Source organism: Amblyomma maculatum, chromosome 9, assembly GCF_055883805.1.
Source record: "Amblyomma maculatum isolate TAMU_Amacu chromosome 9, ASM5588380v1, whole genome shotgun sequence".
In the NCBI taxonomy this organism is placed as follows: domain Eukaryota; kingdom Metazoa; phylum Arthropoda; class Arachnida; order Ixodida; family Ixodidae; genus Amblyomma; species Amblyomma maculatum.
This window is the reverse complement of record NC_139352.1, coordinates 32,772,656-32,795,348: the sequence shown is the minus strand read 5'-3', so window position 1 is coordinate 32,795,348 and position 22,693 is coordinate 32,772,656. Positions and strand designations below refer to the sequence as shown.

The 22,693-nt window shown below is 48.6% G+C and overlaps 1 protein-coding gene across 3 annotated transcripts in view; it reads right to left on the bottom strand.

The window, feature by feature from the left end:
• Nucleotides 1-528: 528 nt before the first annotated feature.
• The window catches only part of LOC146178787 (TBC1 domain family member 25), an 88,648-nt gene continuing 66,483 nt past the window's right edge, over nucleotides 529-22,693 (bottom strand). For 2 of the 3 annotated variants that reach the window (XM_084578551.1, XM_084578550.1), the window contains exons 2-7: nucleotides 18,319-18,431; nucleotides 15,867-16,015; nucleotides 12,263-12,354; nucleotides 8,498-8,758; nucleotides 7,406-7,708; nucleotides 529-6,383 (exon numbers count right to left, since the gene is read on the bottom strand). In XM_084578551.1, coding sequence (XP_084434677.1) covers nucleotides 5,247-6,383; nucleotides 7,406-7,708; nucleotides 8,498-8,758; nucleotides 12,263-12,354; nucleotides 15,867-16,015; nucleotides 18,319-18,431 — 2,055 coding nt within the window. In that variant the 3' untranslated portion in view covers nucleotides 529-5,246. The remainder of the gene's footprint in view (nucleotides 6,384-7,405; nucleotides 7,709-8,497; nucleotides 8,759-12,262; nucleotides 12,355-15,866; nucleotides 16,016-18,318; nucleotides 18,432-22,693) is intronic. The other variant, XM_084578552.1, reaches the window with a different exon arrangement.

The following is a 22,693-nucleotide window of genomic DNA, read 5'->3' as shown; positions in this document are numbered from 1 at the left end:
TCGCGCTGACGAGCGCCTCCCTTTAAAATCTTCACTAGTACCGTACTGTGTCCGTCAGTGCTTAAGCATTTCAACATGTCCTTTGATGGTGCGGGGCAGTACTGTGGGGAGGTGGCCGACACCTTCCACGTGATCTGAGCGTGCCAATCAAACGCATCTATTCCTCCCAACCCCAATCCAACCGTAAAGGACTGAGAGGCGGCCCTGCTCGGCTGTCAAGACTTCAAGGCTCAAAAAGCCTTGGTTCAAAGAACGCTGCCGGCGTTTCTTGGCAATGTGGCCTCGGAATAGGGGCTCCACCCAGTTTTGTGATAGGAGGAGGCCAATAAGTGTAACTCAGTCATCTCTCTGTAAACATTTAATAGTTAATAGATGTTTTAACCCCCACTGCCTACATAGCCATATAATGCTTACGTATTAATAAAAGACACCGCGGGCCGATGCATATAGCACGCCCCGTCAGGAAGCTTGCACATGCCGCCGCGGCTTGCAAACAAACGTTGTGCGCCAGATTTTTGACATGCACTTTTATTAGCGTCTCTCGTTGTTCTCCGCACACAGCGCACTATCATGGGGTTCATGTTTCACGCCAATATGTCCGAGTTCCGCAGACCAGCCGGGAACGAGCGGGATGAAGCGCATTCCTCCGTAAAACGAAATACGAGCCCTTCGCAAGATTCGAGCTGCAGAACAGAACAGGGCGAAGAGAGATGAGAGGTGACACAACAGCGCACATTGGTGACTTGTGTCAGCTGGTGTCCACAATGCCAGCAAAAATTCCTCCCTAGTCATCACGTCCTGCTTTTGAAAAAACGTGGGACACAATTGCTCTGCCTTGAAGGGGATGCGATAGCAATAACAGCTCCCGTTCGCCAACTCTCTTTGAGTACTTGCACGTTGCTTCTTGCTTATCAGTAAACATTTATTTTTCTAATATATCTCATATACTCATTAGCATACAGTCGTAAAATACCACATAATATCAAAGATCACCCGATATAGAAGCTTCACTTTAGCCAATCTGTTCTAATCTGCCTGCGTGTCCTAGGGGACGCGTATCTCACTCGGGATCTAAGGATCTTGGAGGCCTGGATTCCCACCTCATCCTCCCCATCTCAAGGGCGAAGGCTGAGCTAGCAGTGCTTGCCAAATCGGCCATGTCATGTGGTCTTATAACGTCGCAGAGCAGAGGACCAGTGAATGCACCGCCATGCCGTCTCCCACGAACCATTAACTTGAAGCAACGTACAGCTCAATTCACAAGTGTCGTAATCATGTTTTCGCCTAGCTCTCATTTCAATATAATTTTACTACTCACTTCTCATCTTCAAAGACCCCCACCCGTGAAATACGTGAAAAAAAGCAAACACTAAGTCACAGTGCATACAGTGAGCATATCGACAGTGACGGCTGAAGCCCTGCTGCCCTTTCGTACCACGTGATATCAAGCGACGGACATTCGACGAGCGCGCCTGGCGTCACTCGCATGACGTCGAATAGCTTGCATCTGATTTGCTTAAAACTATTGAGACAATAGGCATGCGGAAAGCGCGACGCATGCCGCAGAAAATGGTTACCAATCACAAAAGTGGAAGTTCTCACGCACATTACAATACGCCGGCTCACAGTGGTGATCGATGCTCTATGCAGGCGCTTTATTGCGAACATGTGGCCTGACCTGGACTCACGAAGGTCACATGTGCTGCTCGTTTCGAAGACACTACCATTCAGGCTCATCCACTTATGCTCATCAATATCAGCTGAAGCAACACAATGTGGCACTCTCAAAGGCACAAAGCCTCCATAAACGATGCACTAGTGGTGCAGGCAGACCATTCCCTCTTTCTGGTGTCAATAAACCCTCAGTCAGTCTCCAAGATAATAGTGCCGGACTTGGAATTTCTAGAGAAGAATTTTCGGAGTTAGCTTAAAGCTCTATTCCTGAAGGAAAATTCGCACTTCAGTTGCAAATGGCATGAGATATGAAGGTCACACTTACTACCATTACTATACTTCAACCACTTGAAATCTGATTTACGCATAGGAGAGCTAAATGGAATGCTATCGATGAGAATGGTCATGAGATAGTACTTGCCCTTGGCTATCTTCATGTAGATGATCTAATAAAGCGAAACTTATTTGCTCTGCAGGAGAGCCAAATCCTAGTATATGTTTTTGCCACGGAGGCATTTATGGTTTGGGATGTTTCAACGAATCTCGGGAGATGAGAGACACTACAGTGAAGGGCTCCGTAAATTTCGCGAAACCTAGGGCTAACAAGCTCTAAAATTGCAGTTTCACCTATATAGAAATGCTACCACCAAAGCTGTGATCAAACCTAAATCCTCGAGCTCAGCAGTCACGTGCTTTAACCACTGATTCTCCGTGGGTGGGGCATAGAGCCATTACTCCCGGCTACTGCTCACAATATCAGTCAAGGCTTTAGGATGACAGCTAGCTGAGCCTGTCAGGGAGTAATGCAACCTTAACATGTGATGCTTCCAAATGATGGAGCTAATTACCTTGACATGGGTGCCAGTTGGAACGACTCTGCAAATGTGGCTTCCAACATATTCGACTGCTAACCTCCAGTTAGTCCTGTGATTATTAATAAAGGCTGCAATGGGCACAGTTTGGTGTATTCTTCAGCAAGCAGCTCACGAAATTCTTTGAATGGAAAGCAAGAGCTAAGACTGCGCCTTCACTGTCGGTTTAGGTGCGCGTTAGCAATGAGACTCCGCGTTTTACTGCGAGATTTGTAACAACTTAGAACATCTGCAATAGTTACTGAGATCTGTCACGAATGAAACATACTTATTTGCCACAAATCCGGTGCCTTTCTATGAGGACCATTGTCAATGACAAGCATGTGCACACAGTGCACTTGGGAAAGACACCACTGACAAACTTTGTCCCCATTGTTGCACCAGACAGCATTCAATATCCACTGGCAGCACTTCCCATTGTGGGTGCTGAGGTTGCTTCATTGCAACCATAGTTACCATTGCATAACATTTGCAGAAAATGTATCAAGATGAACTGAAATTCCTTCTATTTCCATGTCTCTCTAAGTAGTTCATCTTCAAGTTCTTTTGCTGCATTTTTGAGAAGCATAGTAATAATAAGGCTTATATTTTGCTTACGCATATTAAATGGATCAGAATGCTGCTTAGGTAAAAGCATCTCACTGAAGACACCCTACTGGAAACAATGTAGTATAGTGTAACCTGCTTGGAAAAAAATAGTTCCTTCATTTCAGCAGTGCCTTCAGTGTGAAACCTTCTTTAAATACCCTTCAATCACCAATGCCCTTATTGTGCCAGCTAGGCCCGTGAAATTTTTTTCCTGTTCTGTCAGAATGTGACACCTGGCTTTTATTCCCTTTACCTTGTCATGAGAAACCACAGGCTGTGCTGCCTACCTACCCATGTAAGTTTTCTCAAATTTTCAGCTGATCTGGGTTCACAAGTCTGCACTGTTCTCTCAATGCCATGCTCATCATCTACATTTACAGTCAGATATGTGCAGGCAAAATACTAGAAATGCTCTTAAATGTTCATTGCAGCTGTCAAGAACAAGATGCAACATGGTTCACTTCGGGTTACACAAAACTCTTTAATGTAGTCTTCAATGTCTGCATCAAGCCAAGAATATCCTGCCCGCAGGTCTTCTTGGAAGATGAAGTCATTCGTAGATACTCGAGGTAAAAGCTGACCTGCTGGAAAGCATGGGGCCTCATATTTTCAACAGCACGAACAAGAAAACCATGACCTCTGTGCAATAGCCTAGCAGTATTCTAGCAAGAAACTGTCAAATGTTGCTTGCTGCTGGAGATTCATGCAGCGAGACCTGTACAGTAGACTGCGGCTGTCAAGGGCAGGGAAATTATGGGGCAGACAGGCGAATGATACATCCCCACCACACCAAATGGCTGCACAAAACAGATCAGCCTGGCATGCGTAATTTTAATTGTTTCACAGGAAGGGAAAGGCATAGAATGTGTTGTGTCGCACTTGACTCCGTGGACACCTGAACCGCGCTGTAAGGGAATGGAGGAAGGTGGGAGTAAAAGTGGAAATCCCGAAAGAGGAGTCATAGCGGAGGCCTATGCTGTAATTTCGAACACCTGGGTACCTTTAACCTACACTGACATCACACAGCACACGGACGACGCCACTTTTCGTTTCGCCTCCATCGAAACTCAGCCTCCGGCAGTCTGGATCGAACGCGGGACTCCGACGCAGTAATCTGGCGTCTTACCACCGCGGACGGGCGCATAATTTTAATGATAAGCGTATCGGCCATGCAGTCACCGCATTCTCAGCTTCAGCAGCATGCTTCAGATCCTGCTCTTGCATATCACTAAGGCTAGATGCTAGTACCCAGACGCACACTTCCGTTGTCAAAAGGCATGCCGGCACACCAAACTACATTCATGCGCAACTGCGTGCTACCTACCAAACATTTCTCCAACATAATTAGTTTTAAAACCAACTATAGAAAACTGCCTACTCGATATAATAGATGCGTAGGATATGGCTTGCACAATCCCCTTTGCGCTAATTAAGCTTTAGAAGGAAAACAGTAAGCCTATGCTAGGCTTAGTACACAATGCTTCAGCACAATGCTTATGATGTGTTTGAGAAGAGCACTAGATTGACTACTAAAAGACCTATCCGCCAAAAATTAATTTCCATCCTCAACTCCTCAAATTATTTCACAGAGTCTACACCTCATTTAGCTATCACCTGTCCATAATGTTAGCTGGGATGCAACAATGTCTTAAGCCTCATTGCAAACTAGGTCCTCAGCTACACAAGGGTGCCAAAAGGACAGGTGGTACGGGACTCCGCAATCAGCTATGTCATTTAATGGCCAGCTGGCAAAGTACCATTGTCAATACGCGCATGCAGAAAGTGATGGTGAGAAAGACAGAGGCCCCATATCACAGATGTCACAACCCTCAATGGTCGTCATTCCCATCCCCCAACATGTGCCCGCATGGCGGCTGCCCTGATCGGACCTCCACACGAGCAGCGATTTCCAGCAATGTGTTTTCAAACATCTGCTGGTCACCGGGTCATGGGCTAATAAAAGCGCATGCGCAGGCCTGACGGCCGCGCCGCACGCCCACATAATTAGAAAAGCAGTTCAGACTAGTCACGAATCGGGCGCTATGAAACGACGCCACATCACCGAGCCAGAGCTGCACACACAGGTTCTGTCCCAAGCGCACTGCATAGTAGTCACACATGCGGGTGTTCTTCCCATGGCTCATCCCAGCCGAGGCGCAGGTATTCGGCAAACAGAGCCCGGGTCTGTTGGAGCACCCTATGAAGGTGGTGGCGCCGCACCATCTTGTCGAAGTGCATGGCTAGCTCGTTGTAGTCCATTCCGTTGCGCATAATTATGTCACGGTGCTGCAGCAGGAGAGTCAGGCAGAGGAACATCATGAACGGGTTGCCTCCGCCCAGCTCCTGCGGCCGGGGCAGTCGCGCCCGGACACCGCCGCCTCGCTGCTTGGGTGCCGACACGGCGGCCGCGTCGTCTGCCCACGGCCGCGGGTTGCTGACGACGCCCGAGTCTTCAGTGGAGGCTTCGCGGGACGAGGCGCCGCCCTCCTCGGATACGTAGCCCTCACTAGCGTGATTAGAAGCTGCGCGGCGCGATTCGTCGGAGTCTTCCGAATCGGAGGAGCGTCGCGACTTGGCGCCGCCGCCATTGAGTTGCTGCTGCGCGTCGCCCGCGGCCCCGTTGCACCACGCGGTCGAGTCGTGCAGCCTTCGGTTCAGGCTATCCAGCTCCATGCTCAGCTCGCGCGTCATGGTGGTGCTGAGCGGCTCGTAGGCCTGCGATGAGGAGTCTTCGTCTTCGCTGCTCCCTTGCTGCTCCTCGCCGCGCACGGTGGAAGCGGAAGAGGAGGCCGGCGACGCGTGCGCCGACCCCGAGCTCTGGCGCCTGATGGCACGCACCTTGCAGTACGGGTTTCCGCCGCGCATCGCCGCCGAATGCCAGCCTTGCTCCCCTGGGTAGGCCCGCTCGTAGAGCTCGAGCTCGCCCTCGGGCGGCGCCGGCGGCAGCGAGCTCCAGAGCACCTCGAGCATGCGCAGCGCGTCGTCGAAGGCGAACTCGCGCTTGAGCTCCAGCAGAAGCCAGCGGTAGCAGAACAGCAGGTCCTGGGCACCACGCTCTTCCAGGTAGCGGAAGAAGACCGGGTCGAAGTGCTCCACCAGGTCGGACAGGTGCTGGAACTTGAGCGTCATGGCCTCGCCGTCCAGGTTGAAGTTGGGCGCCAGGCGACGCATGAGCGCGCAGAAACAGACGTACGCGTGCGGCTCGTCGCGCATCACCACCAGCAGTGGGGAGGCCAAGTCGCTCATGCCCTGCGCCACAGATAACGAGAAGGGAGAGAAGCTTTATAGTTACAAACAATACAGAACACTAGGCTAGTGGATGTGTTCGTTTCTTGCCAGCCTCGTTCACAGCCGTATGCGTTTTTGACACAAATTGGCGGGAAAAACGACGCGCTCCATGCGGGCAAAAGGTTTAGACGCCCGTGCATGCAGGATATGTAGGCATACCCGGAGCAGTGATGGGAGCGGGCATCCAGCGCTACATCTTTGCTTTGTTTTTATATCCTAACCGACCAAAATTGAAAACACTCCAAAAGGGTCGCTACGAAACCTAGCAGCACACTCGGTTCGTAACTAGTCTCTTCCACTACCTCCACAAGACGGGCAGCTTCCTCGCTAAGCATATCTTTAATGATAGTGATCTAAGACGAGAGAATGGCTGCCAGTCAGATGTATAGCCAGCTGTCTTTCTTCATCTTGGTACAACACGATGACACACCAGACGGTGCTGCACTTTATTTTAACCGCCACGATGGCAGTCAGCTCTTCGATTTCATACGAAGTCTTGCAATACTAGGGGTTCTTAGTGCATGGCAGCAGTCAACTCTGTGCGAAGACAACAAATGCAGGCGACTTGGAAAGCGACGCAATGCCTTGCAGCGAGTTTAGACAAACAATAAATGTGTAATTTCAGAGTGCTTTAGTGCTCTGGAGGAACGGGCATTTACATTAGTAAAATTGCGGATCGAATGGAACAGCAAAGACAGTATAAAACCCCTGCTCTCCCCTGGAATACAAGTCAATTGAGGGTAGTCTACATGCCTTCACAGTGGAACTAACCTGCGTTATAATTGAGCTTCTCCAAGCTAAAAAGGTCTTCCAATTAATTTTGTGTTTCACATATCTTGCTCGCGTTTCATTTGTCGATGATACTTTATTCATACCCCTGCCCAAATTATCAACAGGCAACGCCTTAAAGATTTCAACATAACCCATACACACTTATCACTCAGATTTCGAATAGCAGCATCTTGCGTGACAGGCAGTTGTACCTGGCAATAGGAAAGCCCCGGGTGGTTGAGTGCAAATGTGGTGAGTAGGTTGAAGAGCGAGACCACGTTGGCATTGTCATCACCCCCGGCGTAAAAGGGGTGCGTGCGGTCAGTACGCAGCACGTCCTTGCGCACCATATTGGTGACTAGTTGGATATCACTGGCATATCCTGGCTTTTCTAATAGGCCCTTCCAGGAAGCACGGAGCTGCAGGTATTCGTCGCTTTTCCGCCGCATGTAGGCCAGCCGCTGGCGACCCGTCAAGCCATCCGGATAGACATTGAGAATGTGTTTCCACACCACCTGCACATAAATATCATTATCATCCTCAAAGGGAATAGCCGGGGCAGGGCTCGTTTTTGATAACACATGGTCAAAAAAATGAAACAGTGCTACAAAGCATTTTGGTAACAGAAGAAAATAAAAGCAGTGGGATCGAGGGCGCCCGTTACGATATCAGGAAGCCAGTTTTTCAGAAGCAACAGCTTGAGGAGGCAGTTTGGACAAATCAACAAAAAAAAAACGGTGGGGGTTTATAATGGTTACATCTAGCATTACAAGCGGAATCTCCGCATGCCACTCCTTCATTTAAATTTCTTATCACAATATGCAAAGTAACACCTTATATGCAGTATTTTCCATCACATAACGTCAAGGTAAAACTTCAAGGTCACAATGACACTGGTCACTGCTGGTCATATGACTTACGACTATGTTTGTTCATACAAGTATAGCTACCACCACCATTGCGGACAGGGCCCCCGTGCTGAGAGCCGAAACATCTTCAGACATTTTTTTTTCACTGCGATTCTTGTTTCGTAAACGTTCACAAGCATAGCTATATTACCACCCAAACGGCTAATCCTAATTTAACCTTGCGAGGCCTTGTGTGTCATTTACAGACAGCAGGTGAACTGTGGAGTTGATGCGAGCAGAGCAGAGCTTCTTCTCTAATAGGACATTGAAAGGCAAAGCTGCCAGTGATGCCCAGGCCGATAAAGGTTTGGCATTCTGAACCGCAAGTGCCCCAGCGACTCCCACTGCCCAGACCACGCAAGCCCGCGACAACTAGCTACGTACGAATGAGCGCACCTTCCTGAGCGAGGGCTCGACTCCTCCCTGGTAGACGGCGAGCCGGAGCTCTCGAGGCTTGAGCAGGCGGCCCTCGCCGTCTAAACAGGCCCGAAACTCGCGGTCCCCCAGCGGACTCCGCGGAGCCTCTTGCTGTTGGCTGCTGCTGCTGGAAGATGCCGAGGACCAGGGGAGGCTGATGATTGCGGAGCTCTGCTCCGTCGAGTCCTGCAGGCTGGCCAGGTTGAGCACCTTCTGGAAGCGGGTCAATGTCTTTTCCATCTGCAGGAAGAACAGCCAGGCGGCCATCTTGTAGCGAGGCACCGGCCCCGCCGGCCGCACCCGCCGTTCGGGGACCAGCGGCAGCCGCAGGAATGAGCCGCCGCTGGCCCCCTTGCTGTCGCGTCTCCTGAACAGGTTCAGCATGGCTGCTCCTTCTTTGCTGGACCGCCGCCACGCGCAACCAGCTCGCCGCCTCTTTGTCTTCTTGGACGCGCCAGCGCAGAAATGGAACTGCGCTCCCAGTGAACTCGTATACACTAGACTCACTGAGTATCATCAGTGCGTGTCCCCTTCATGTCTTGAGGCATCGAGAAACAAAACGGTTCAGTTTATGAGGTGTAATGTCCGAAAGCGATTCAGGCTGAGACATGCCGCCGTGTAAGGCTCCGAATATTTAGAACACCTGGGGTTCTTTAACATGCATTGACATCGCACAGCAGATGGGTGCCTCGCTTCTCGCCTCTGTAAAGTGGCCGACGAGGATGGAATTCCATCCTGCGTCCTTGGGTGTAGCCGTCAAGCCCCCTAACCACTAAGACCGCGGTGGGGCCATCGCGTAATAATAACGGACGGTTCAACGTACTTAGACCCATGGTGAATCAGCTGCGCTACCGCTTTGGCTTTCACCTTGGTGTCGTGTCACACGCATCCATTAGCATCATCATCATCATCATCATCAGCCTAACTATACCCACTGCAGGGCGAAGGCCTCTCCCATAGTTCTTCAATTAACCCGGTTCTGTGCTAGCTGCATCCACTTGACAACTGCGAACTTCTTAACCTCATCCGCTCACCTAACTTTCTGCCGCCCTCTGCTACACTTTCCTTCCCTTGGAATCCAGTTTGTTACCCTAAGCGACCATCGGTTGTCCTCTCTTCGTACTACATGTCCTGCCCATGCCCATTTCTTCTTGATTTCCACTAGAATGTCAGTAACTTGAGTTATTTCTCTGACCCAATCTGCATGTTTCTCTTAATGTTACCCATACCATTTTTCGTTCCATAGCCCTCTGCGTTGTCCTCAACTTAAGTAGAACCATCTTGGTTAGCCTCCACGTTTCAGCCCCATAGGTGAGTACAGGTAAGATGCAACTGTTGTATACTTTCTTCTTGAGCGATACCGGTAAGCTGCTAGTCATAATCTGCGAGTGCTTGCCAAATGCGCTTCATCCCAGTCTTATTCTTCTTGTTATTTCCTTTTCGTGGTCCGGATCTGCGGTTACTACCTGTCCTAAGTAGACATATTCGCCTACTACTTCCAGTGCTTCGCTACCTAACTTAAACTGCTGTTCCTTCCCGAGGCTGTTGAACATTACCTTAGTCTTCTGCATATTGATTTTCAAGCCTACCTTTTTACTTCTCCTGTCTAGGTCATCAATCATTATTTGCAGTTCATCCTCCGAGTGACTTAGCAAGGCAATGTCATCGGCAAATTGCAGATTACTGAGGTATTCTCCATCTACCCGTATCCCTAACTGCTCCCATTCCAAGTCTGAATACTTCCTCTAAGCAAGCTGTGAATAGTACTGGGGAGATTGTGTCTCCTTGCCTAACACTTTTCTTTATGGGAATTTTGTTACTTTATGCAGAACTATTGTTGCTGTGCAGCCACTATATATATCTTCCAGCACTTTCACGTACGGCTCGTCTACCCCCTGATTCCGGAGTGCCTGCATCACCGCCCAGGTTTCTACTGAGTCAAATGCTTTTTCGTAATCAATGAATGCTATGTATAAGGGCTGGTTGTATTCCGAGCATTTTTCTATCACCTGGTTGATGGTATGGATATGATCGATAGTAGGGTACCGTTTCCGAAAACCTGCTTGATCCTTTGCTTGATTGTAGTCTAAGGTTGTCTTGATTCTAAATACATTATACGTAACAGAAAGTAAGCTGATTGGTCTGTAATTTTTAAGGTCCTTAGCGTTCCTTTTTTTTATGAATGAGGATAATGTTTGCATTCCTCCATAGTTGCGGTACCGTCGATGACACCAGGCACTGCGTATACAGGGTGGCCAGTTTTTCTAGCACGATATCCCCTCCGTCCTTCAAGAAATCCGTAGTTATCTGATCCTCTCCAGCTGAGTTCCCCCTTTCCATAGTTTCTAATGCTTTCTTGACCTCGTCCTTCGTCACTGGTGGAACGTCTGACTGTTTTCCCTATCGCCAATCTCATTACGGTCCTGACTACTTTGGCTACTGTAGAGATCAGTATAGAATTCCTCAGCTACTTTGACTATCTTGTCCACATTCGTGATGACGTTGCCCGCCTTGTCCCTTAGCGCATACATCTGGTGGTTGCCTATGCCCAATTTCGTCTTTACCGCTTCAAGGCTTCCCCTGTTCTTTACAGCATGCTCAATTTTTCCATGTTATGCTTCCGTATATCGGCCACCTTGCGCTTACTGATAGCCTTGATATCTCTGCCAATTCTATTTGGTCTCTTGGGTTGGAAGCTTTCATACTCTGGCGTTTCTTAACCAGATCTTTCGTCTCCTTAGACAGCTTACCGGTATCCTCTCTAAATATATCCTACCGCCTACTTCTACAGCGTACTCAGTAATGATATCTCTGAAATTAGCATATAAGGTCGTAATCTGCCACAGTGTGCATAAGGCAGCCCGCCGTAGATGTGAATGACCGCTTTCCTCGTGCGGTTGTATGGCCGAGAGACGTATCTAACTAGGAATCCAAGGGACCCGGTGGGTTCGATCCAATTTTAAACGTACTGTCCAAGTTGCAAGCTTCACCCAAATTCGCAATCGGTGGCCTCATAGCGTCGCACTAACCGCCAGTACAGAGGGTGTCACAAGAACGTCATTTCTGCACGGCTCTGGGGAGTTCCGGCATCACGCAACGACCATATAATGGCTGAATAGAAGCTCAAACGGTGATGCAACGAAAAAGGTTACAAAGGTTCAACGTGGCTTAACCTTAGAGCATAACGGCTGAAAACATTAGTTTTGGATAGGTTATCTTGGTAGATGGAGATGACGTCGTCGCTGCCTTCTGACCCACTGCTGTTCACGCCGCTTGGTGTGGCGCAGCTCAGCCTCCGACAACGGTGGCGGAAAAACGTCGCTCGCTGCCTGTTCCGAAGCAAGCTGAACTTGGCTCATCAGGCGTGTTCACGCGACACATGCGTCACTGGTGACGTCACACACATGTAAGCAAGCACAAATACAAGTTAACATGACAGGTGGAGCCGTAGAAAGTACCGACTTGTCAGTGTCCGGCCATGTGACCTGCCCATTATTACCTGCTAGAGGTATCTTAAAGGTGAAAGGCGGAGGCTTTATGCATACGTCCTGTTCATTATGGACGCGAAAGAAACAGGAGAAGAGCTCGTGGGATGTTCGTAAATTAATGATTCTCTACCGCACAAGCCGGTGCAGTCCGGCACGGCGGCGGCACACCGACCTCCTGTGAGTTAAGGCACATGCAGAGCGGAAATCCGTGGTACGAACGCGGTTAACATACGCACGGACGCAGCGCGTTACGTACCTGACTGAAGAAGCTCCCCGTGAGCGACGGCTTGGACACGGTCTCTGCCTTGGCCATGTCTCCTGGAGTGACCACGTCCCATTCCGCCAGGCCTGCATCGCACGCAACACGGCTGTAACCGACGCAGCCATAGAAGGTTTCAAAAAAAGCTACAGGTACACTGGCAAACCCTTTGGTTTCCTCCGCCATTAAGACCGAGGAATAAGTTCGGTATGCTGTCTATTTCTTTTCCAGCTGCAGCTGTTTGTAAGAAGTTTATCGAAAATTCGACGTAGAGCGACATCTACAGGGCTACCAAGCCACAGCACGCCTGCAAGGAGAAGTCCTTCAGAGGCTGATGCATCTCCAGCTGCTTAAAGTGCACCGGCACAGCTACGGAAGTGACGGACGACAGACTGCAAAATGAAGGGCACGTTCGTGGACGGCTATACGGATTAACTCTTATTAGCCGGGTTTGTTTACGGTGCAGCACAATTAAATGCCAATGCATGAGGTCTGATCCCGCGTCGCAGGGATCAAAAGCTGAACGCCAACCACTGACCGAGTTCACAGGCCTGTGGCGTGCATACATTAGACAAGCTCCGCCTTGAATGGTATGACGCGATAGTATACCAGACCACACATAAGCCCCGCCCTAACTACGCCATATGAACGTGCTTGCGTGGCCTACGGGTAACGCGAATGCAAAGGGTTCTGGCAGGCTATATCACCCTCCCATATGAAAAGAGAGGCCCGACTTGGCAGATCGCGCCAAATGTAACATCAGGTAGCCTACGTCCAGTTAGTGGTCGGCCATGTTAGCTGCCAGCTACCGCCTGCCAGCACCATGCTCAACACCGGTGGACGGCCACTGATGCCGGATTTTCTGTGAAAGGAGCCTTCAGCACTCTCGCGTTCAAATACCCATTTATCTTTCGAATGTAAGAAGCTAAACGGGAACAGACGCTATTGCGTGCGGCGAAGCGCACAGGGTATAGTGCAAACAATGTTGTTTCACAGAGACCCATATCTTAAACAATTCACCCCAGATAAGCCCAGCACCAAACCAGGGGAAAGCTCGTACCGATGGGCACCTGACGGCACAAGGGATATTCGCACTTCCCACCCGGCGGATTATCAAAACCACCGCTCCATGTCTACTGGCATCTAGGCCAAGAGTAATCTAGGGACACCCTTAACACAAAACGCTCGAAGCGATCGCACTTGCAACAAATGAACGCAATAAGAAAGTATTCAGTGTGCCTAAAAACAAAACATTAGCTCCCACACGATTCCTTTGGCTTTTATTTGCCCCCACCGATTTCACACTCGCTTCATTCTTCTGCATCTTCATCCCGTTTCATGTGTCTAAGACTTCAGTGACGTACGCAAAAGCCTCGTTATAAGCAGACATACAAAGCGTTAACGCTTCAACTGGGCAGCGTATTGAAATGAATGTCAACCCTCGTAAAGTAGAGCGAAAGGTTTTGAAAGGCAGGACAATCACTGAACTCAGTGGTCTAAGAAAGCGGTAGTCACCGAATAACAGCAAATAAGCAAGGCACGTCAGGACCGTATTCTGTATCTTTCGTTTTCCATTGTCCATGTGGTCGTCTCGCATTGGCCACAGTTGTGGGATGACACAGCCAAGTTTCGTTAGTTCGCGAACGAATGATGAATCTTTCTTTGCTGATATTTTTATCAATTACCTTAATACAGTTTTTCGCTGAATTGATTGCAGAATTTTGCTTATTTTTTTAGCTTTTATTACTTCACGAAGCCTTATTTCATTTTTATTTCTTCTCCGGCAAACTCTTTCGTCAGTCGACTGGAGACCTGCTATATTTCGTGAATTTACGATGAGCTGCTTTCTGCTTTTGTCTGAGGCTGCTGTCGCGCCAAGTGAAATAGAATTTAAATAGACGCATATAGAATACGGGGCCTTGGCTGTGAGCATAAAAGGCATGGAATCAAAACTCATTCAACCATATAGTTTTCTGCGCTGCATTCTCACAATCATTCTAACGCAGATGCAGTGCAAATTGGTAAGCTCCAGCCAGATCCATGAGCGACACTAAAAATTCATCCCCAGCCAAATCGCTCCTGCTCGCGGAGTCCGCCCACGCTCTCAACAGGAATGCCACGGCGACAGAGAAAGCACTCTAGCAAAACAGCAAGTTGGGTTAGTCGGTTTGGTTTGGTAAAACTTTATTTCCCACAGTAGGGGTCAGCTTTTTGGGGCAGCTATATATTTGGGACAGAAGAAGCCGTCGTCGTTCCTACTCCTTTATCTCGCACGAGTATACTGCTTTTTGTGCGACGTGCGAAGCTCAGCGACCGTGTAATTAACATTAATTAATTGTAATTAATTTTGTAATTGTAGTTAATTGTGTAATTAATTTTGAAAGTCTTCGTCTTGTCTTGCTTCCCTGCAAACAGTATCTGCAGAGGGCTTCTGATATGGCAGACAGTTTATACCTTTTTGTTCTTGCTACTCGAGTCAAGTTTCGCTACTGTCCTTACCCTGTCTCCTAGTGTGGATCTCCAGGACCTGTTACGATATTATTTCCCCTCTTCACTGTGAGCACCACTGCCTAAAAAAAATTTTGCGGGGCGGCAATTCAGTGAATACAGGAGAAAGAGAATCGAGAGAAGATGTCCGATGGCGATGATAGATGCCATTTAATGAATGTTGGCGGGCCTAGCGCGGTAGGCGGGTTCGTCGGGTCGGCGTCTTGGATCGGTCGGATCTTTTGGTCGGGTCTTACATTCGCTGTGTCTTGTGATGTGCCCCCGCACGTTGGTGGCCGCTCTGGTCATTGTGGTCTTCACAACGGCCTACTTGTAATTAATCGTGACTTGTGGTCAGGGCAAGGAACTGGACGAAGGAACGGCGAGGTCGCATCAGGATCGGCCGACTGTGGAACAGTCAAGCTATGCGTCCCGGGAACCCGCTGCCGACAGCGGGAGCAGACGGTGAGCGCCGAAGCTCCGGGTCAGGATGATGAAGTATGAATTACCCCGCACCTCCAACCAATGTTACAGGGCGGCAAGCCGGTGAACACAGGAGAAAGAAAACGTTTAATGAATGTTGGCGGGCACAAGCGCACCTGTCCGCGCCACTGCACTCTTCTTCCTCGTCCGTTACAATAACAAAGTTGGACTCACTGCGGCCTACAAGCTACAACCTCCAAATGGGCCTACATACCAAAGCTGTCGTAAGCCTTGCGCTCAAATTCGATCACGTATACTTCATCGTAAGAATCAATAAGCTGCGCGCTCTTTTACTTCGCTTATTTATTATTCACGTTACACCTGAATCCCTTCGCAGAAATGTGTGGGCGCATCTAAATCCACACACGACGCATCACACAATTTACACGGTTCAGCAATTAGCGCCGTTCTAGCCCTCCACCATCTTTCGGAGACAGACCTTAGGCCTTCCATACAACGCCTAGTGGGCCCTTTCGAAGCTTTAGCGGCCGGAGGCATCCATCGTGATTACGCTTAATCAGAACTTAAGTGAAGAAGTTTCCTCTCGAACGCGTAGTGTCGCGGAAGAAGTGGGGCTGCTTGAAGCCAGGCGGGCCCAGCTGAATGTCGACGTCACAAAGCAAGCACTCACTCTTGTCGTACGGCTTAGGCTCGACGCGCAGTTTGAGGCAGGGCTCCGAGGAGCTGAGGAAGGCCGCGTCCAGGTCCCAGTCGGACAGCAGGCCGATGTAGGCATCGCCGCCTTCGTCATCGCGAGCAAGGTAGCTCACCGTGAACTCCCTGCGCGCACAAAGAGACGCCCCATGCACTCGCCGCGATCGCCACACTGCGCCACACAAAGGAAAACCTTAAAGTCCAAAGCGGCACGTCCGAATCATTACACCTCTCAGCGCCATTTCCACTTTGAACAAATATTCTTGTGCTAAAACAGTACCATATTAGAAAAAGACAGACTTGTGAACTTGTCAGATCTGACGAAAAATACGAATACATGCCTGTTTAGATGTCAGACACGTGGCTTATTCCCTTGTCCCGTACAGTGTACGGAAAGAAAAGAATAAAGCATATGCTACTTATATACTCAATTCTCTTAATGTAAATAGACGTCATGTCAATGCAACACAAGAGAGTTTTAGATATGTTCTTGTAAGTGGCATTGTGTGTGCCTCTTGAAACTCTGATGCAAAACTTTTTACTTTAATTGTTCACATTAGAATAGCACTGTGTAATGGAAAATTTTCCCAAGCACAGTTCACCTGCTTTCATGCATGGGCAAAAGCCGCTTTTCTCTAGTTGTACTTGACTATTGGGTGCCAGGACGTACCTTGGCGCCACCTCTCGGCAGCGTTCGCATGACGCACTAAGTGAGATTACGCGCGTTGTAGTGATGCTTTTCTAAGAAGTTTATCTGTGCGTTAATATTGAATTTATATGTTAATTTATTGCACAATTCGACCTGGGTTTGTTTAACATTATTTTAGGTAAGCTCCTTCGGCAGGAGAACACTTCACCGAGTCGGCAAGCTGCCCAAGCATAGCCAGGCAAGCGTTTACGAAGCGCAGTGGCTAGCATTGTTGCTGTTATGGCAAAAACTGGACTTGCTGCACAATAAAAAAAAGGTACGCGCAAATCGGGTTTAGGTGATAGGAAACTTCTCTTTGAGACCAGCGGAGGTTCTAGGTGCACCTGACGGATGTGAAACGCTTTAGGGCGAAGCAAGGCCGTTCGACTGCACCCTTTAACTAGGTATAAGCAAGCTGGACACAGTAAGGGCGACGCAAAGCCTTCTATTGCAACTGTGCAGAAATGTTTTCCACGCCGCAAATTCTTGCGTACTGACTGCGATAAATGTCATCCGGGCTTAGGGTAGATGTTCGTTTTCCACGGGCGGAGTATTTCGTTGACCATTACATCTGCCGATCACGACATGTAATGTTCTTACTCATGTTTATTAGCGTTCTTAGTCATTTGAAATCAATAATTCAGTACTGCCCACGCTGCCTAAGATGACTAATCCTGCATACCTCGGCGCGAGGAGACAATCTTTCCATTCGTTTCAGTGAAACTTTCGTTTTCGGATAACGATACCCTCATTGAAAAGAAATTAGAGACTTCCCTGTTTTCGGACGAATCTGCCGCGCGCTGGGAAGATGCTGCTCCTTGAAGAAGTCAACATATTTTCCATCCGGCCAGCTATCATTCTTCGTTATCTTCACAAAAGATAAGTGCAAGAATATAAATGCGCCCTCACCGAACTATTTAACACCAAATCCGTAGACGGTATAATGCTCGCTGAAATGCTTGCCGCGCACATCAGAATGATTGGCCTTTTTTTTTGCATATTAGTTGCTTGGTTAGCCAATTGCCTCTCCGAACCTATTTTTCTGACAGAAGAGCCATCCTCTCTCACACGTACGTCCGGCATTGAGGTGCAGAGCAGTAACGGACCACCATACCGATAGCTGAAATGAACTCCAGCAGCCTCAGCGACTACGTATAGGACCAAAACACGTAACGCTGGCATTCGCTAATAAGCAAAGCTACAAAAAAAAGCTACTCTTAGCTTTTGAAACGCACAAATTAAATCGAGTGCCTGCTCCAGCAGCAGTAAGAGGAGTCACGTGATCCCACTTGTTCCACTAGGTCGACGCCAGCGCCATTCCGTCCAGCGGCGGACCCCGCACCCAGTAGTTTCCTGTCCGGCATAAATGCTTCTTGTATTTTATTTGTCCCATCTGACATATCCGCCTTTTCTGTTTCCTCACTAAATCAAACCGAAGTCCCGTCAGCACAGGAAGACAAGCCGTTGTAGAAGGCGCGAATTACATGACAATACTTTCGACTGAAGACTAAGCACTCTAAGAACGGAGGAAAACCCCTCTGATCAATTTATTATCGACGCTGCTTTTATTACCAACAGCAAACGGTTAGGTAACTTCAGACACGTACTAAAAAGTTGCCACTGACAACCGTTTTTCCTCGCGTACAGAGATCACCGCTGGGTCCCCTTATTACCTGACCAAATGGTGCGCAGAGCCGCGGCAGCTAAAGAACGCGGGCAGAAGCGAACAATGGCGACGCACCCGCGGATGTCGAACGCCCTGGCCAGCAGGTTCTGCAGCACTTCGAATGAGGTGATCTGCGGGTCGAGGCTGAACTTGCGGTGCTCCGTGGGACCGTGGCTGCCCTCGCACTTCTGAAACGACACCAAGGATACATAGGTGGTCAGAATAGCATGCAGCGGCTGTCAAGCGGCGCTGTCTCTCCATGACAGCAGCTGAGCTGTTGCGCCGCAAATGCAAAGGTCTTCACTACAGTGAGGGTGGTCTTCGGTACGGTAAGGAAGGGTGAAGACTACAGTACTCTATGTAGTCTTTACCCTCCCCACGAACTCACACCCTGCTCACGTGCATCTCCAACAGCTGCTATATGAAAGTCAATGCACGCTATCCACTCACATAGGCAATTAAGGCGTGCGCACCCTCATCCACATATATATTTCCTACTGAAAAACTTCTGTGAGGCAATATCCCTACTGAAAAAATTGTACGAGGCAATAACCTCACATTTTGTCACACAGTCTCACTCAATTCACGTAAGAAATCACATACAAATCACATTTAATTGCGTAAAATCTCAATTTCTTGCACATTAAGATAAATTATGGAAGATATTTTATGACAATGATGTGCACCGTATGAGAGTCTATGTGATTTGATGAGATTGTGTGAGGTTATTGTCCCGTAGAACTTTTCGTTTTTCAGTTAGGTAACCTCACATTTTCTCACACAATCTCACTCAATTCGCATAAGACATCACATACAAATCGCATATAATTACATAAGATCTCACAGCTTTTTGTACATTGTCATAAATTATGCGAAATATTTTATGATAATGATGTCCACCATATGAGAGTCTATGCGATTTGGTGAGATTTTGTGAGGTTATTGCCCGGTAGAACTTTTGGTTTTTCAGTAGGGAATTAAGCGCACGTTTCGATCGATTGCGTGCGATGGGATGCCACACTAGAAAAAACAAATGACAGGTCAAGGCTTTGGTCAAGCCCGCCTGTTAAGCCTTAGATAGCCACCACTGTCGTGGGCTTCTTAGGAGCCTTGCCGCAGGCCCCCGACGACGATGGCTCTTCCATGGCGGCAACATGACGAGGGCAAAGCGGGTTTGATGTGATTTGAAAGGCAGCGCTAAAATCGGCGTGGCCATGAGGGACCTATCCTTTTTGTCCTTGGTTTCCTTGGGTCTAACTGCGCAGGCATTCAGTTCTGAAGCCTCCAAATATGGCACTCATTACAAGTCAATGCATCCTCGAGGTTATATTGCTACCAGTTCAACATATACCACCAACAATTTTTTCCTTGTCAGAACCCTGCTCCCAACGCCTTTTAGGTTAATTGACGCCCCGTCACACAACAGGTAAACTGCGGTGTCGTGCGGCTCCCAATACAGCTCCTCTAGAGGGATAAACAGAAAACAATGAACGCATTGTCAGGATTACACTACAAGCGAGCCTCACGCGCATATCAGCTGGTTGCTGCACTAAAAGAAGTTCACCACTATTGCGTATAATCCTCGACATCAAGAATGTCGAGGATTATAGATAGAATCTTAACAACTAACGTATGACGACACATCTGGTCCGAGTTTGTACAGAAACCCAACACGCATTTTTATAAGTCCGAGATGATAAATTACAAGAGATTTTCAAAAACTACCGGTTGCGTGCCCTGCTGCGAGCTGCTGTGTCCGGGTTTCGCCCGAACCACCGCACACGCCGTTGCATAGCGCAAGTGACGTCAGCAGCAAATCGTTTAGACTGATTAGCCAGCATCGCAGCGAAAGAAGCGCTGTGCTCGTCCGGCCCTGTACGAGAGATCACGCGGCGTGTCGGGGAGCAAGCGGAAAACAAATTGGTTGTGGTTTAGCTCTTGGTTGTGGTTTAGGTCTGGTTAAACCGGGTTGAATTGCATTAGTAATACCTCCATGGCACCCCGCTGGGGTGACGCAGTGGTTACGGCGCTCGACTACTGTTCTCAAGGATGCGGGATCGAATCCCGGCCTCGGCGGCCGCTTTTCGGTGGAGGCGAAAAGCAAGGCGCCCGTGTGCTGTGCGATGTCAGTGCACGTTAAAAAACCCCAGGTGGTCGAAATTTCCGGTGTCCTCCACTACGGCGTCTCTCATAGTCTGAGTCGCTTTGGGACGCTAAACCCCACAAACCAAACCAAACCAAACCAAACCTCCATGGCAGCCATGGTTCAGCATGTAGTGTACCTCATGGTGTAGCTTGAGATCTTTAGCTATGAGTAAACACATGGCATACAAATGAACGACAAGTCTTCTTGAACGACATCGTGTCCGTGGTCCCCTGGCAGGAGCTGCCGGCTTGAGTCTCTTGTTTCACATGGGACGGTTATGTCAGAATCTGCCTGCCAGGACCCTGGCATTCACGTTACTCCTATAGGCCACTAAGGCACGTTCATACGGCTTGGTTAAAGCCTTATTCGCCTCGGCTGTGTCTCAAGGTCAAACGTGGCTCTCCCCGAGACTACGCGACGGGCTGAAACCATGGTGCAGTATTGCTAACGCAATAAAAATGCCAACAACCAGGCAGGGTAGGCTGGTGACACTTCTACAGTTGGAGCACAGTACAGGCATGTATAGTCAGTAGGATAGTGAGTTGGTGAGTCAGTCAGTAGTTGGTGAGGCCAAACCATAGACGCAAGAAGTGAAGCCACGACTGTGTACGCGAACCTTTGTGCGATGTAGTAATTAATGTGTCTCAAAGAGAAACCATTACTGTAGTGTAATATGTCGTAACGAGAAACAGTATAGTGTGATGTGCAGTATGCCGTAACGATAAAAATTATTGATGCGGAAATTAGTGAAAAGAAAATCCGTGATAACAAATTAGTGACCAAGAATTTTGGTGATAAAGAAATTAGTGACAAGAAGGTTAGTGATGAGGAAATTAGTGATAAGGATGTTTCCGCTGTTCTCCGATGCGAGTTACCGCAGTTTTTATCAGCTAACTATACAGAACACTGCCAGGTGCCTGGTTGAAAAACACCGTAAATGGATTCCGAAAACGCGATTACCCTGGCCGCTATATGCTTAAAAGTTTACGCCATCGTGCGCTTTCGCGCTGTCCTTTAAAAAAAAACAAAAAAAAAAAAATCATTTTAGCCATGCGCCAACCGGCACCAATCGCTACACGCCACTCCATGGTGCATGTGTCACACTGAAAGAGCGAGCAACATTGGGCGGGCCCGACGTCCAACGAAGCGGCTGTGCGGCGCGCGCTTCCCGAAAAGAGGCAAGCCGCCAAATTTTCTTGAGCCGCAGCGCCGATGGAAGTTGCATTTTCGAAATTCAGAAAGGTGACATGCCTATACTACCATGTCCTGGTTTCAAATCACCAACAGCAATCAAGCGCCTAACAATCAATAGCGAAAGAGCTGACTGTTGGACATATTTGTTAACCAGAATACAGCATGATTCACCCGTTTTCGGCATCCGTCCCCACTGGTATTGCCACGCAGCGAAAGCCATCTCAATAGGTGAAAACAATAGTTTTCAAAAATTCTGGTTATCTCCACTGGAATTACGCCGACAGGGCAGACAGGTTATCTGTCGGGCGTATATCACACTTCGCGCGCGGCGACAGAAATGTCCTCGCTGATGGCGACGCGCCCTTCTGTTGAAAATATGCTTACGAAGCATACATTATTAATATAAACAGCGCGAACACGAAGACAAAGGACAAGATAAAAGAAAGCCACAGTACAAGCGCTGACTCACAACTTCTTTCTTTTATCTTGTCCTTTGTCTTCGTGTTCGCGCTGTTTATATTAATAATGAATAAGTACCAACTCGCCCAACAAAGTATCTTGGTTACGAAGCATAGTTACGGGAAGCGAGTCGACAGTGCACGAAACCGCCAGTCACATCAAGGAGAAGACACTACATCAAGGAAGTCCACTGCATGCGGCGAGCATGCGCTTGCAAGAAGATAAGAGGTTTCGAAATAATCTCGCGATAACCCGCTGGCGTTTACAGGACTGATTTAATGGAGGAATATGGGAGAGGCCTTCGCCTTGCAGTGAGTACAAAACGGATGATGATGATGATGCTAGGGATTCAGCCTTTTTCACAAGACTATTCTGCGAATGCGCGCCTCTCTCCTATAGTTGAAAAGCCCAGCTACGCATGCGCGATTCTCAGGCCCCGTGATCGGCGTATGCCGGAGCTATCATTCATTCCTTTATTTTTTCATTCATTCGTAAATCTTTATTCATAAGGATGGCCTGGGACCCAGAGGGAAGCAGTTCTTATTCGTGACAGAGGTATGCAACAGATGGCGGTAGCTGTCAAGTAAACACATCGCCACTTCGCAGGAGGCTGCGTTTCCCAAGGATGTTTTCGACCTTTAGCGGACGAAT